This window comes from Oncorhynchus gorbuscha, linkage group LG23 (assembly GCF_021184085.1).
Source record: "Oncorhynchus gorbuscha isolate QuinsamMale2020 ecotype Even-year linkage group LG23, OgorEven_v1.0, whole genome shotgun sequence".
Taxonomy (NCBI): Eukaryota; Metazoa; Chordata; class Actinopteri; order Salmoniformes; family Salmonidae; genus Oncorhynchus; species Oncorhynchus gorbuscha.
The window spans coordinates 66,509,621-66,524,626 of record NC_060195.1 but is presented as its reverse complement, the minus strand read 5'-3'; the positions used below and the strand labels follow the sequence as shown (position 1 = coordinate 66,524,626).

General features: G+C 43.5%; 1 protein-coding gene across 15 annotated transcripts in view; it reads left to right on the top strand.

Moving 5' to 3' along the window:
• LOC124011440 (tensin-like) overlaps window positions 1–15,006 on the top strand; it is a 335,052-nt gene that overhangs the window by 254,147 nt on the left and 65,899 nt on the right. For 12 of the 15 annotated variants that reach the window (XM_046324825.1, XM_046324821.1, XM_046324823.1 and 9 more), the window contains exons 4-7: window positions 2,092–2,139; window positions 4,516–4,536; window positions 8,361–8,387; window positions 8,522–8,563. In XM_046324825.1, the coding sequence (XP_046180781.1) occupies window positions 2,092–2,139; window positions 4,516–4,536; window positions 8,361–8,387; window positions 8,522–8,563 (138 nt within the window). The remainder of the gene's footprint in view (window positions 1–2,091; window positions 2,140–4,515; window positions 4,537–8,360; window positions 8,388–8,521; window positions 8,564–15,006) is intronic. The other 3 variants (XM_046324826.1, XM_046324831.1, XM_046324832.1) reach the window with 1 other exon arrangement.

Here is a 15,006-nt window from a genome sequence, read left to right as displayed (position 1 = left end):
GTTCTGTTTATTCCCTGCATGTGATGGTGTGTGATGGTGTGTGATGTGTTTCGGTTCTGCAGTGAAGACCACTAATCCTATTATTCCAGCCGGAGCTTCATTAGGACCTGCGGCAGATACACTGACTTTGAAACCAATGGCTCTCTCTCTCTCTCAGCTGTACTCACTGACATTATAACCCCTGACTGCACTGTGTGTGTGTGTGTGTGTGTGTGTGTGTGTGTGTGTGTGTGTGTGTGTGTGTGTGTGTGTGTGTGTGTGTGTGTGTGTGTGTGTGTGTGTAGGATGGGGGGATATAGTATGGATTAGTGCATGTGGCTCATACAGTGATGGAGTCATTGAGCAATTTAACTAGTCTATGAACCAAGGATTTTCCTAACGGAATTATAATGCCTGTACTCAATTACACACATACCATTATGTAGTCAGTACTCAATTATGCACATACCATTATATAGTCAGTACTCAATTACACACATACCATTGTATATTCTGTACTCAATTACGCACATACCATTATATAGTCAGTACTCAATTACACACATACCATTATATAGTCAGTACTCAATTATGCACATACCATTATATAGTCAGTACTCAATTACACACATACCATTGTATATTCTGTACTCAATTACGCACATACCATTATATAGTCAGTACTCAATTACACATATACCATTATATAGTCAGTACTCAATTACACACATGCCATTATATAGTCTGTACTCAATTACACACATACCATTATATAGTCAGTACTCAATTACACACATACCATTATATAGTCAATACTCAATTACACACATACCATTATATAGTCAGTACTCAATTACACACATACCATTATATAGTCAGTACTCAATTACACACATACCATTATATAGTCAATGCTCAATTACGCACATACCATTATATAGTCAGTGCTCAATTACGCACATACCATTTAATAGTCAGTACTCAATTACACATATACCATTATATAGTCAGTACTCAATTACGCACATACCATTATATAGTCAATACTCAATTACACACATACCATTATATAGTCAGTGCTCAATTACGCACATACCATTATATAGTCAGTACTCAATTACACACATACCATTATATAGTCAGTACTCAATTACGCACATACCATTAAATAGTCTCTACTCAGTTACCCACATACCATTATATAGTCAGTACTCAATTACGTATGTACCCATTATATAGTAAACACACTGGCTCCAGGTCATCTATAAGTCTTTGCTAGGTAAAGCCCCGCCTTATCTCAGCTCACTGGTCACCATAGCAATACCCACCCGTAGCAAGCGCTCCAGCAGGTATATTTCACTGGTCATCCCCAAAGCCAACACTTTCTTTGGCCGCCTTTCGTTCCAGTTCTCTGCTGCTAATTACTGGAACGAATTGCAAAAATCACTGAAGCTGGAGACTTATATCTCCCTCTCTAACTTTAAGCATCAGCTGTCAGAACAGCTTACTGTGCCTGTACACAGCCATTATATAGTCAGTACTCAATTACACACATACCATTATATAGTCAGTACTCAATTCAATCTCCTTGATATGGCATCGGTATGCTCCTCCTTGTTCTTACTGTTTGATATCAATGTCATCAGAATTGTGTTGCAGGTTTGATCAAATCTAGACCACATGATAGTCATAGTTGTGTGAGGAAGGGGTGAAGGTAGTTCATCCACCAGACAGTATTTTCCCAACGGTTTACTTGTATTCTCTAATTTTCTTATTCTCTTAGACTATTTCTGTGAGGTCCTGAGTGATTTGTCAAATACTGTACTATTCAAGAGACATGTCAATCCTCTCTCTCTCTCTCTCTCTCTCTCTCTCTCTCTCTCTCTCTCTCTCTCTCTCTCTCTCTCTCTCTCTCTCTCTCTCTCTCTCTCTCTCTCTCTCTCTCTCTCTCTCTCTCTCTCTCTCCCTCACTCTCTCTTTCCCTCAACCTCCTGCCCAAAATGCCTCATATAGATAGATAGATAGATAGATAGATAGATAGATAGATAGATAGATAGATAGATGATTCTGAGATTCGTGTCCTAACCTGATCCTCTCTCTCTGTCTCTACAGGTCCTTGCAGATGCATGTGTGGCACCTACCGGATCACCTACCAAGCCGGTGTGTACACAGTGTGTGTGTGTGTGTGTGTATCCTAACCTTTATGCTAAACTGACCATAGATCAGTGTCTAAGGTCTAACTTCACCCTACCCCTTTTTGGTACAGACAGACATGGTCTGTCACTGCAGCCTCTCTGCCTGTCTTTGTCTGTCTGTATGTTAGTACCTGTCTGCCTGTCTCTCTCTGTCTGTATGTTAGTACCTGTCTGTCTGTCTGTCTGTCTGTCTGTCTGTCTGTCTGTCTGTCTGTCTGTCTGTCTGTCTGTCTGTCTGTCTGTCTGTCTGTCTGTCTGTCTGTCTGTCTGTCTGTCTGTCTGTCTGTCTGTCTGTCTGTCTGTCTGTCTGTCTGTCTGTCTGTCTGTCTGTCTGTCTGTCTGTCTGTCTGTCTGTCTGTCTGTCTGTCTGTCTGTCTGTCTGTCTGTCTGTCTGTCTGTCTGTCTGTCTGTCTGTCTGTCTGTCTGTCTGTCTGTCTGTCTGTCTGTCTGTCTGTCTGTCTGTCTGTCTGTCTGTCTGTCTGTCTGTCTGTCTGTCTGTCTGTCTGTCTGTCTGTCTGTCTGTCTGTCTGTCTGTCTGTCTGTCTGTCTGTCTGTCTGTCTGTCTGTCTGTCTGTCTGTTAGTACCTGTCTGACAGTAAAATAGCCATTCCCACATACTGTAATCATTCAAACTGCTGTATAAAGATGGGCAACATATTGGGCCTTTTCAATTCCTAAAGCTATGTATGGCCTTTCTAACTTGACTGGCTCTGGCCTTTAACTACATTCAGGGCCAAGAGTTCCATAATGATATGCTGTCTTTATGATTAGATCTGTCTATTGGCTAGTGGTTAAGATCACCATCATTTGAGTGGTTGGTTAGGGGGGTAATCTCTAAACAGGGTCACATACAGAGTGGTTGGTTAGGGGGTAATCTCTAAACAGGGTCACATACAGAGTGGTTGGTTAGGGGGTAATCTCTAAACAGGGTCACATACAGAGTGGTTGGTTAGGGGGTAATCTCTAAACAGGGTCACATACAGAGTGGTTGGTTAGGGGTAATCTCTAAACAGGGTCACATACAGAGTGGTTGGTTAGGGGTAATCTCTAAACAGGGTCACATACAGAGTTGTTGGTTAGGGGTAATCTCTAAACAGGGTCACATACAGAGTGGTTGGTTAGGGGTAATCTCTAAACAGGGTCACATACAGAGTTGTTGGTTAGGGGGTAATCTCTAAATAGGGTCACATACAGAGTGGTTGGTTAGGGGGTAATCTCTACACAGGGTCACATACAGAGTGGTTGGTTTGGGGGTAATCTCTACACAGGGTCACATACAGAGTGGTTGGTTTGGGGGTAATCTCTACACAGGGTCACATACAGAGTGGTTGGTTAGGGGTAATCTCTACACAGGGTCACATACAGAGGGGTTGGTTAGGGGTAATCTCTACACAGAGTCACATACAGAGTGGTTGGTTAGGGGGTAATCTCTACACAGGGTCACATACAGTGTGGTTGGTTAGGGGGTAATCTCTACACAGGGTCACATACAGAGTGGTTGGTTATGGGGTAATCTTTACACAGGGTCACATACAGAGTGGTTGGTTGGGGGGTAATCTCTACACAGGGTCACATACAGAGTGGTTGGTTAGGGGGGTAATCTCTACACAGGGTCACATACAGAGTGGTTGGTTAGGGGGTAATCTCTACACAGGGTCACATACAGAGTGGTTGGTTAGGGGGGTAATCTCTACACAGGGTCACATACAGAGGGGTTGGTTGGGGGTAATCTCTACACAGGGTCACATACAGAGGGGATGGTTAGGGGGTAATCTCTACACAGGGTCACATACAGAGTGGTTGGTTAGGGGGTAATCTCTACACAGGGTCACATACAGAAGGGTTGGTTAGGGGGTCATCTCTACACAGGGTCGCATACAGAGTGGTTGGTTAGGGGGTAATCTCTACACAGGGTCACATACAGAGGGGTTGGTTAGGGGGTCATCTCTACACAGGGTCGCATACAGAGTGGTTGGTTAGGGGGTAATCTCTACACAGGGTCACTAACAGAGTGGTTTCTCAGCATGTGTGTTATTCTTCTGACAGTCTATAGTAATGGAATACCCCCATCCGTCGGTTAAAGTGTGTGTGTGTGTGTGTGTGTGTGTTATGAACGTATGATGTGTGAAGGTACACCAAACAGAGTTGTGACCCCAGGTTCTCCTCACACACGTCTATGTGACGTACTGGGATTGTTCTGAGAATAATCACTCACAGGGTCAGAAGTTCATGTTCAACTCTGAAGTTTTTGAACTATTCTAGGGGCTATGTCCGTATAGTCTTGAAATGTCTTGAATGGCTTCCTTCCCTCTGTCCTTCCTTCCTTCCCTCCCTCCTTTAGCCGTCCACTGATCCTCCTTGGGTGAGATGAGAGAAATAAAAAGCGGTGTAATGCTATTTTTTGTCCCCTAGAGGGTGCTCTAGTCCACAGCACCTTGTCTTGCGTCAGGGAGGCAAAAAATAGTCTGGTGCTTTGACTTCATGACAAACCGTTTCTGCATTAAGCCACTTTGAGTGCCATGGTGAGGGGGTCAATTCCATTTCAGTGCAGGAAGTAAACTGAAATGTACAAATTCTAATTCCATGTTGGTCTCCCAGAGAAGCGTTGGGAATTAGAACTGGCATTTCTGTTGACTTTCTGAATTGACTGACTTGAAAAGGAATTGACCCCAACCCCTGGTCACGACTGAATGTTCTACTAATCCAAACAGTCCACATCCACACATTTGTGCTGATTCCCTGTGGACTGTGTCTGTTTTGACTCCCATGGCTTTTAAAACAGTGCTACAGATGTTTATTTTGAGCCTTCTGCATTTTTTCCCTCCCGTGCCTTTTTAGCATGGTAGCATGCTTTCCCTAAAGATAGTTCTGTAGCTATGAGAGTGGGACACCATAAGACATGATACAGATGTAAACACTCAATAAACCTGCTCATTTCAATGGTTTGGAGTGGGTTTTTATGTTTTCATCATCATGTCCTGATGCCCACTCCTATGAGGAGCATGTTAGACTGATGGAGAGTTAACGGCTATCAATCTCCCTGTTTCAATATTGACTTCAACACACTGTTTAATGATGCATCTACACACACACTGTTTACTGATGCATCTACACACACACTGTTTACTGATGCATCTACACACACACTGTTTACTGATGCATCTACACACACACTGTTTACTGATGCATCTACACACACTGTTTACTGATGCATCTACACACACTGTTTACTGATGCATCTACACACACACTGTTTACTGATGCATCTACACACACACTGTTTACTGATGCATCTACACACACTGTTTACTGATGCATCTACACACACACTGTTTACTAATGCATCTACACACACACTGTTTACTGATGCTTCTGCGCACACACACACACACACACACACACACACACACACACACACACACACACACACACACACACACACACACACACACACACACACACACACACACACACACACACACACACACACACACACACACACACACACACTTAAACTGATGCACACACACAGCAAATTACACAGCAAATTATGTATGTGTTAGCAGTGAGTGTGTGCATGCATGCATGTGTGCATGTCTGTGTGTGTGTGTGTGTGTGTGTGTGTGTGTGTGTGTGTGTGTGTGTGTGTGTGTGTGTGTGTGTGTGTGTGTGTGTGTGTGTGTGTGTGTGTGTGTGTGTGTGTGTGTGTGTGTGTGTGTGTGTGTGTGTGTGTGTGTGTGTGTGTGTGTGTGTGTGTGAGCAGGCCCAAGGCCCTCATGTTCTCCTCTCAGGGTTAATGGAATGGCAGTGTGTCTCAGGTGGATCATTAACAGTGTTCAGGGAGGAGAGAGTTCTATAAAAGAACCTTCACAGCTGCTTTTCTTTTCTCCCTTCCTCTCTTTCTGTCTCTCTCCCTTCCTCTCTTTCTGTCTCTCTCCCTTCCTCTCTTTCTGTCTCTCTCCCTTCCTCTCTTTCTATCTCTCTCCCTTCCTCTCTTTCTGTCTCTCTCCCTTCCTCTCTTTCTATCTCTCTCCCTTCATCTCTTTCTGTCTCTCTCCCTTCCTCTCTTTCTATCTCTCTCCCTTCCTCTCTTTCTGTCTCTCTCCCTTCCTCTCTTTCTGTCTCTCTCCCTTCCTCTCTTTCTATCTCTCTCTCCTCTCTTTCTATTCCTCTCTTTCTATCTCTCTCCCTTCCTCTCTTTCTATCTCTCTCCCTTCATCTCTTTCTGTCTCTCTCCCTTCCTCTCTTTCTATCTCTCTCCCTTCCTCTCTTTCTATCTCTCTCCCTTCCTCTCTTTCTATCTCTCTCCCTTCCTCTCTTTCTGTCTCTCTCCCTTCCTCTCTTTCTGTCTCTCTCCCTTTCTCTCTTTCTGTCTCTCTCCCTTCCTCTCTTTCTATCTCTCTCCCTTCCTCTCTTTCTATCTCTCTCCCTTCCTCTCTTTCTATCTCTCTCCCTTCCTCTCTTTCTGTCTCTCTCCCTTTCTCTTTTTCTCTCTCTCCCTTCCTCTCTTTCTGTCTCTCTCCCTTTCTCTTTTTCTCTCTCTCCCTTCCTCTCTTTCTATCTCTCTCCCTTCCTCTCTTTCTATCTCTCTCCCTTCCTCTCTTTCTATCTCTCTCCCTTCCTCTCTTTCTCTCTCTCCCTTCCTCTCTTTCTCTCTCTCCCTTCCTCTCTTTCTATCTCTCTCCCTTCCTCTTTCTGTCTCTCTCCCTTCCTCTTTTTCTATCTCTCTCCCTTCCTCTCTTTCTATCTCTCTCCCTTCCTCTCTTTCTATCTCTCTCCCTTCCTCTCTTTCTATCTCTCTCCCTTCCTCTCTTTCTGTCTCTCTCCCTTCCTCTCTTTCTATCTCTCTCCCTTCCTCTCTTTCTATCTCTCTCCCTTCCTCTCTTTCTATCTCTCTCCCTTCCTCTCTTTCTATCTCTCTCCCTTCCTCTCTTTCTGTCTCTCTCCCTTCCTCTCTTTCTGTCTCTCTCCCTTTCTCTCTTTCTGTCTCTCTCCCTTCCTCTCTTTCTATCTCTCTCCTTCTCTCTCTTTCTTTCTCTCTCCCTTCCTCTCTTTCTGTCTCTCTCCCTTCTCTTTTTCTTCTCTCTCCCTTTCTCTTTCTCTCTCCCTTCCTCTCTTTCTATCTCTCTCCTCTCCTTCTCTCTCTTTCTGTCTCTCTCCCTTCCTCTCTTTCTGTCTCTCTCCCTTTCTCTCTTTCTGTCTCTCTCCCTTCCTCTCTTTCTATCTCTCTCCCTTCCTCTCTTTCTATCTCTCTCCCTTCCTCTCTTTCTATCTCTCTCCCTTCCTCTCTTTCTATCTCTCTCCCTTTCTCTTTTTCTCTCTCTCCCTTCCTCTCTTTCTGTCTCTCTCCCTTTCTCTCTTTCTCTCTCTCCCTTCCTCTCTTTCTATCTCTCTCCCTTCCTCTCTTTCTCTCTCTCCCTTCCTCTCTTTCTATCTCTCTCCCTTCCTCTCTTTCTATCTCTCTCCCTTCCTCTTTCTGTCTCTCTCTTTCCTTCCTCTCTTTTCTATCTCTCTCCCTTCCTCTCTTTCTATCTCTCTCCCTTCCTCTCTTTCTATCTCTCTCCCTTCTCTCTTTCTCTCTCTCCCTTCTCTTTCTGTCTCTCTCCCTCTCTTTTTCTCTCTTCCTCTCTTTCTATCCTCTCCTCTCTTTCTATCTCTCTCCCTTCCTCTCTTTCTGTCTCTCTCTTTCTCCTTCCTCTCTTTCTATCTCTCTCCCTTCCTCTCTTTCTATCTCTCTCCCTTCCTCTCTTTCTATCTCTCTCCCTTCCTCTCTTTCTATCTCTCCTCCCTTCTCTCTTCTTTCTATCTCTCCCCTTCCTCTCTTTCTATCTCTCCTTCCTCTCTTTCTATCTCTCTCCCTTCCTCTCTTTCTATCTCTCTCCCTTCCTCTCTCCCTTCCTCTCTTTCTATCTCTCTCCCTTCCTCTCTCCCTTCCTCTCTTTCTATCTCTCTCCCTTCCTCTCTTTCTATCTCTCTCCCTTCCTCTCTTTCTATCTCTCTCCCTTCCTCTCTTTCTATCTCTCTCCCTTCCTCTCTTTCTATCTCTCTCCCTTCCTCTCTCCCTTCCTCTCTTTCTATCTCTCTCCCTTCCTCTCTTTCTATCTCTCTCCCTTCCTCTCTTTCTATCTCTCTCCCTTCCTCTCTTTCTCTTTTTCCCTGTCTCTGTTCTACCATTCGATGTGACAGAGGTCAGTTGCTTCACTTAATTCACGGGTGAGTAGCACAACCAGGTCTGGACCTCGTCTCTCTTGACAAAGTGATTGAATCAGATGAACCTGCATGGATTGATAAAGGAGAAACAAAGAATGGTATATACTCACCTGATCTCCATCTCTCTCTCCCTTCAGCCGGCGACTCCTCAGCTGCCGTTGAAGCATGTAGAAACTCCGGTAAGTCTCTCTCTGTTCATACTTCTGTGATGTTGATTGGTATTTGCAACAGTTATCAGCCTATACATCAGGAGGCATGTTACAGAAGCTCTGGCTTGTCTGGGCAGTGTGATGTACTGTAGTGTCAGAGGTGACCCCAAAATAGTTATGCTTGACCCCTTGACCGTTCAGACGTGGGATCAACTCCATAAAGCTCGTGGACAGCTGTGATATTTTCACGGAGGTTGACGTAAGGACACTATTAGAACACACCCCCTGGAGGCAGAGAACATGGAAAGCACTGCAGTGTCTCCCACCTCAGTGGCTTACTCTGTTTCAGTGGACGTTGTTGAGCCATACTGTACTCTACTGTATGTACCCAGTAGACATGAGTCGGTGAATGCAAACGTCACCCAGACGTGGACTACAGCTGTCATTGTTTGCTGCTGACAGACAGCCAGACAGACTGACTGACTGACTGACTGATCAATCTGTGGATGGATGGACCCTGTGTTATTTAGGATGCAGTTGACTTATATGCACTTGTAGCATCTTTACACACAAACTGTACACATACATTTGTTTAGGGGAGAATGGGGTAAGTTGAGCCATTTTTGAATGTTCAGCATCACTCCGTCAAGAGAAATATAGGATTCTTTCTAACAAAGATATCTACATATATTTTAGGATGTTGTGTATCCCTGGGAATAATCAGAATTCATGTAAACGTTAGTTTTGAAAACATGTGTTGCCTGAAAAAAGTGGTCTTGGCACAACCTGGGGTAAGTTGAGCTGTGGGACGGTAAGTTAAGCTGCCTACAAATGTCTGTACTGAATGAAATATTACCACAACCATTTTAAAACCATGTATATCTTTATTTTCCAAACACAATCACAATCACTTTACTGTCTTTTAATAATCTTAAGACTATTTTAACACAGGCTTAACACTGAACAAAAAACATTCTACTTTTTATAAAACAATATTAACATAGGCCAGGCCCTGTTGTTACAGTACCTCATCCCAGCGATAATGTCTTTGCATTACGCCTGGGAAGAAAACACTTCAATTTGCTCGACTTGCCATTGGCTCAACCATTAGCTCAACTTACCGCGAGGCAAACATTTTGACTATATTAGCCCAACCAGCTACGAGGATGCACTTTCATGCTAGGTTTAGGACCTCATATTGAAGCTTATAGAGACCACCAACTGAGGTATATCTTCAAAATATCTACTTTGGTTTAAATACAAATATCACTAAACCTTTAACACAATAAATTTGAATTGGTGAAAATAATTTTTGGGGACTTAACTTGCTTATCACTTGCTTATCACTTTTTTCATGTGGTTTCTTCTTATACAGACTCCATGAAATGATGACCTCTTCCTAAATATTTGGTCAAATGATACATGTTGTTTATGGTTTCCTAGAAACAAGGGTGGCTCAACTTACCGCTTTGGTTCAACTTACCCCACTCTCCCCTACTGTACACACAGTACATACTTTATACCCATGTACGTGGGTAGAGGGAAGCTACACAGCTTGAGGTTTTTTAGAATCACAAATCCAACAGGCAAAGAGACAGAGAGAGGAGGAGGGGGAGAGATAAAATAAGAGAAGAGGGAGTGAGAGAGTTTGAGTCTGTGTGTGAGAGAGAGAGTGAGAGAGGGGGGGCAGACAGGAGGTTGGATGTTCTGGTTTATAAGGGTTAGACAATGAGACAGAAAGCTGGTGACAGGGGACTAAAAACAGGAGAGTGTGTGACATGGTGTCCCTGAAATGCATCCAGCTTCATCCCAAAATGTCAGAGGAGGAGGAGGGACTTTATTGTTCCTATTATAGAATTACAGAGACAGCAGTACTAATGCTTTAGAGAGTGGAAGTGATGGTGGAATATTTATTTGGTTAGCCAATAGGAGATGTCCTATCCGTGGTTGTTGTGAGTGAGAGCATCCCATTGTGCCTGTAATTGAGTCAGTGTGGTGCGGCCAGGTCAGGCCAAATGCACCCTGGTTAGATTTAAGTCACACTTACTGTAGCTCCAGACGCAGTCTCTGGGATAGCTTTGACGTGATTGGTGAGGAGAGGAGAGGAGTAGATGAGAGGAGAGCTGAGGAGAAGAGAGGAGTGGGAGAGAAGAGAGTAGAGGAGTAGATGAGAGGAGAGCTGAGGAGAGGAGGAGAGGAGAGGAGTGGGAGAGAGGAGAGGAGAGGAGAGGAGAGGAGAGGAGAGGAGAGGAGAGGAGAGGAGAGGAGAGGAGAGGAGAGGAGAGGAGAGGAGTAGATGAGAGGGAGAGGAGTAGATGAGAGGAGAGAAGTAGATGAGAGGAGAGGAGAGGAGAGGGAGAGAAGTAGATGAGAGGAGAGCTGAGGAGAGCTGAGGAGAGGAGAGGAGAGGAGAGGAGAGGAGAGGAGAGGAGAGGAGGAGGAGAGGAGTAGGAGAGGAGAGCTGAGGAGAGCTGAGGAGAGGAGAGGAGAGGAGAGGAGAGGAGAGGAGAGGAGAGGAGAGGAGAGGAGAGGAGAGGAGAGGAGAGGAGAGGAGAGGAGAGGAGAGGAGAGGAGAGGAGAGGAGAGGAGAGGAGAGGATGAGAGGAGAGGGAGAGGATGAGAGGAGAGGATGAGAGGAGAGCTGAGGAGAGAAGTAGATGAGAGGAGAGCTGAGGAGAGGAGAGGAGAGCTGAGGAGAGGAGAGGAGAGGAGAGGAGAGGAGAGGAGAGGAGAGGAGAGGAGAGGAGAGGAGAGGAGAGGAGAGAAGAGAGGAGAGGAGAGGAGAGGAGTGGGAGAGAAGAGAGGAGAGGAGAGGAGAGGAGTGGGAGAGAAGAGAGGAGAGGAGAGGAGTGGGAGAGAAGAGAGGAGAGGACAGGAGTGGGAGAGAAGAAGATGAGAGGACAGGAGTGGGAGAGAAGAAGATGAGAGGAGAGCTGAGGAGATGAGAGGAGAGGAGAGGAGTTGAAGAGAAGATAGGAGAGGAGAAGAAGAGAAGAGTAGAGAGTAGAGGAGAAAGGAGAGGGAAATGAAAAGGAGAGGGCAACCTTTTTATCACCAGCCTACATCTCTGAGCTGGTCATAGGATCTCATCAGATGTGTATTTACCTAACACACAGTTACCTATTACAGGGTTTCCCAAACTCGGTCCTGGGGCCCCCTCTGTGTGCACATTTTGGTTTTAGCCCTGGCACTACACAGCTGATTCAAATCATCAAAGCTTGATGATGAGTTGGTTATTTGAATAAGCCGTGTAGTGCTGGTGGAGATGACGACACACATTTACCCAACACACATTAACCCAACACACATGAATCCAACACACATTTACCTACACACATTAACCTAACACACATTTACCTAACACACATTCACCTAGTACACATTAACCTAACACACATTCACCTAGTACACATTTACCTAACACACATTCACCTAGTACACATTTACCTAACACACATTCACCTAGTACACATTAACCTAACACACATTAACCTAACACACAATAACCTAACACACATTAACCTAACACACATTAACCTAACACACATTAACCCAACACACATTAACCTAACACACATTAACCTAACACACATTAACCCAACACACATTAACCTAACACACATTAACCTAACACACATTAACCCAACACACATTAACTAAAACACATTAACCCAACACACATTAACCCAACACACATTAACCCAACACACATTAACCTAACACACATTAACCTAACACACATTAACCCAACACACATTAACCCAACACACATTAACCCAACACACATTAACCCAACACACATTAACCCAACACACATTAACTCAACACACATTAACTAAAACACATTAACCCAACACACATTTACCCAACACACATTAACCCAACACACATTAACCCAACACACATTAACTAAAACACATTAACCCAACACACATTAACCCAACACACATTAACCTAACACACATTAACCTAACACACATTAACCTAACACACATTAACCCAACACACATTAACCCAACACACATTAACCCAACACCCATTAACCCAACACACATTAACCTAACACACATTAACCTAACACACATTAACCTAACACACATTAACCTAACACACATTAACCTAACACACATTAACCTAACACACATTAACCCAACACACATTAACCTAACACACATTAACCTAACACACATTAACCTAACACACATTAACCTAACACACATTAACCTAACAGACATTAACCTAACACACATTCACCCAACACACATTAACCCAACACACATTAACCCAACACACATTAACCCAACACACATTAACCCAACACACATTAACTAAAACACATTAACCCAACACACATTAACCCAACACACATTAACCCAACACACATTCACCTAACACACATTCACCTAACACACATTAACCCAACACACATTAACCCAACACACATTAACCCAACACACATTAACCTAACACACATTAACCCAACACACATTAACCCAACACACATTAACCCAACACACATTAACCCAACACACATTAACCCAACACACATTAACCCAACACACATGAACCCAACACACATGAACCCAACACACATTAACCTAACACACATTAACCTAACACACATTAACCCAACACACATGAACTAAAACACATTAACCCAACACACATTAACCCAACACACATTAACCCAACACACATTAACTAAAACACATTAACCCAACACACATTAACCCAACACACATTAACCTAACACACATTCACCTAACACACATTAACCCAACACACATTAACCCAACACACATTAACCCAACACACATTAACCCAACACACATTAACTAAAACACATTAACCCAACACACATTAACCCAACACACATTAACCCAACACACATTAACTAAAACACATTAACCCAACACACATTAACCCAACACACATTAACCTAACACACATTCACCTAACACACATTAACCCAACACACATTAACCCAACACACATTAACCCAACACACATTAACCCAACACACATTAACCCAACACACATTAACTAAAACACATTAACCCAACACACATTTACCCAACACACATTAACCCAACACACATTAACCCAACACACATTAACTAAAACACATTAACCCAACACACATTAACCCAACACACATTAACCTAACACACATTAACCTAACACACATTAACCCAACACACATTAACCCAACACACATTAACCCAACACACATTAACCCAACACACATTAACCCAACACACATTAACCCAACACACATTAACCCAACACACATTAACCCAACACACATTAACCTAACACACATTCACCCAACACACATTAACCTAACACACATTAACCCAACACACATTAACCTAACACACATTAACCCAACACACATTAACTAAAACACATTAACCCAACACACATTAACCCAACACACATTAACCCAACACACATTAACTAAAACACATTAACCCAACACACATTAACCCAACACACATTAACCCAACACACATTCACCTAACACACATTCACCTAACACACATTAACCTAACACACATTAACCCAACACACATTAACCCAACACACATTAACCTAACACACATTAACCTAACACACATTAACCCAACACACATTAACCCAACACACATTAACCTAACACACATTAACCCAACACACATTAACCCAACACACATTAACCCAACACACATTAACCTAACACACATTAACCTAACACACATTAACCTAACACACATTAACCTAACACACATTAACCTAACACACATTAACCTAACACACATTTCCCTAACAGACATTAAACTAACACAGTGGTTCCTCCTCCTCCTCACTGGTTGACACTAGGAAGCCCACTTTAGTTTCAGTGGTCTGCTGTATTCCTCAGCTCTTCCCCTCTCTCTGACCTCAGTCAGCACTGGAGGAAAGTATTTCTGCTCTCAACTCTGAATCCCTGGTATATAAGAGCATCAGTGTCATAGGGAGCAGTCAGGGTTACACATATATACAATAGAGGGAAACGCCAGCTCTCTCTGGAATTACTCTGGAAATGTGTAATTGGTAGCTAAGGGTCAACGGATGGGTTTCGGGAAGAGTGTTAGCCAACAAACGACCTCTCGTAGTCCCACTGTTCCAAGGCATTCACACTAGCACAATGTGGTGGTGTCGCTTTACAATAAGTACATTTAATTAACTTGGTGACGTAGTAGTATTTAGAGGGGGACCACACGCACACGCACACACACACACACAAACCACAGAGCGAGAGAGAGAGAGAGAGAGATCTCAGTAAGACCAAAATAATGGTGTTCCAAAAAAGGTCCAGTCACCAGGACCACAAATACAAATTCCATCTAGACACTGTTGCCCTAGAGCACACAAAAAACTATACATACCTTAGCCTAAACATCAGCGCCACAGGTAACTTCCACAAAGCTGTGAACGATCTGAGAGACAAG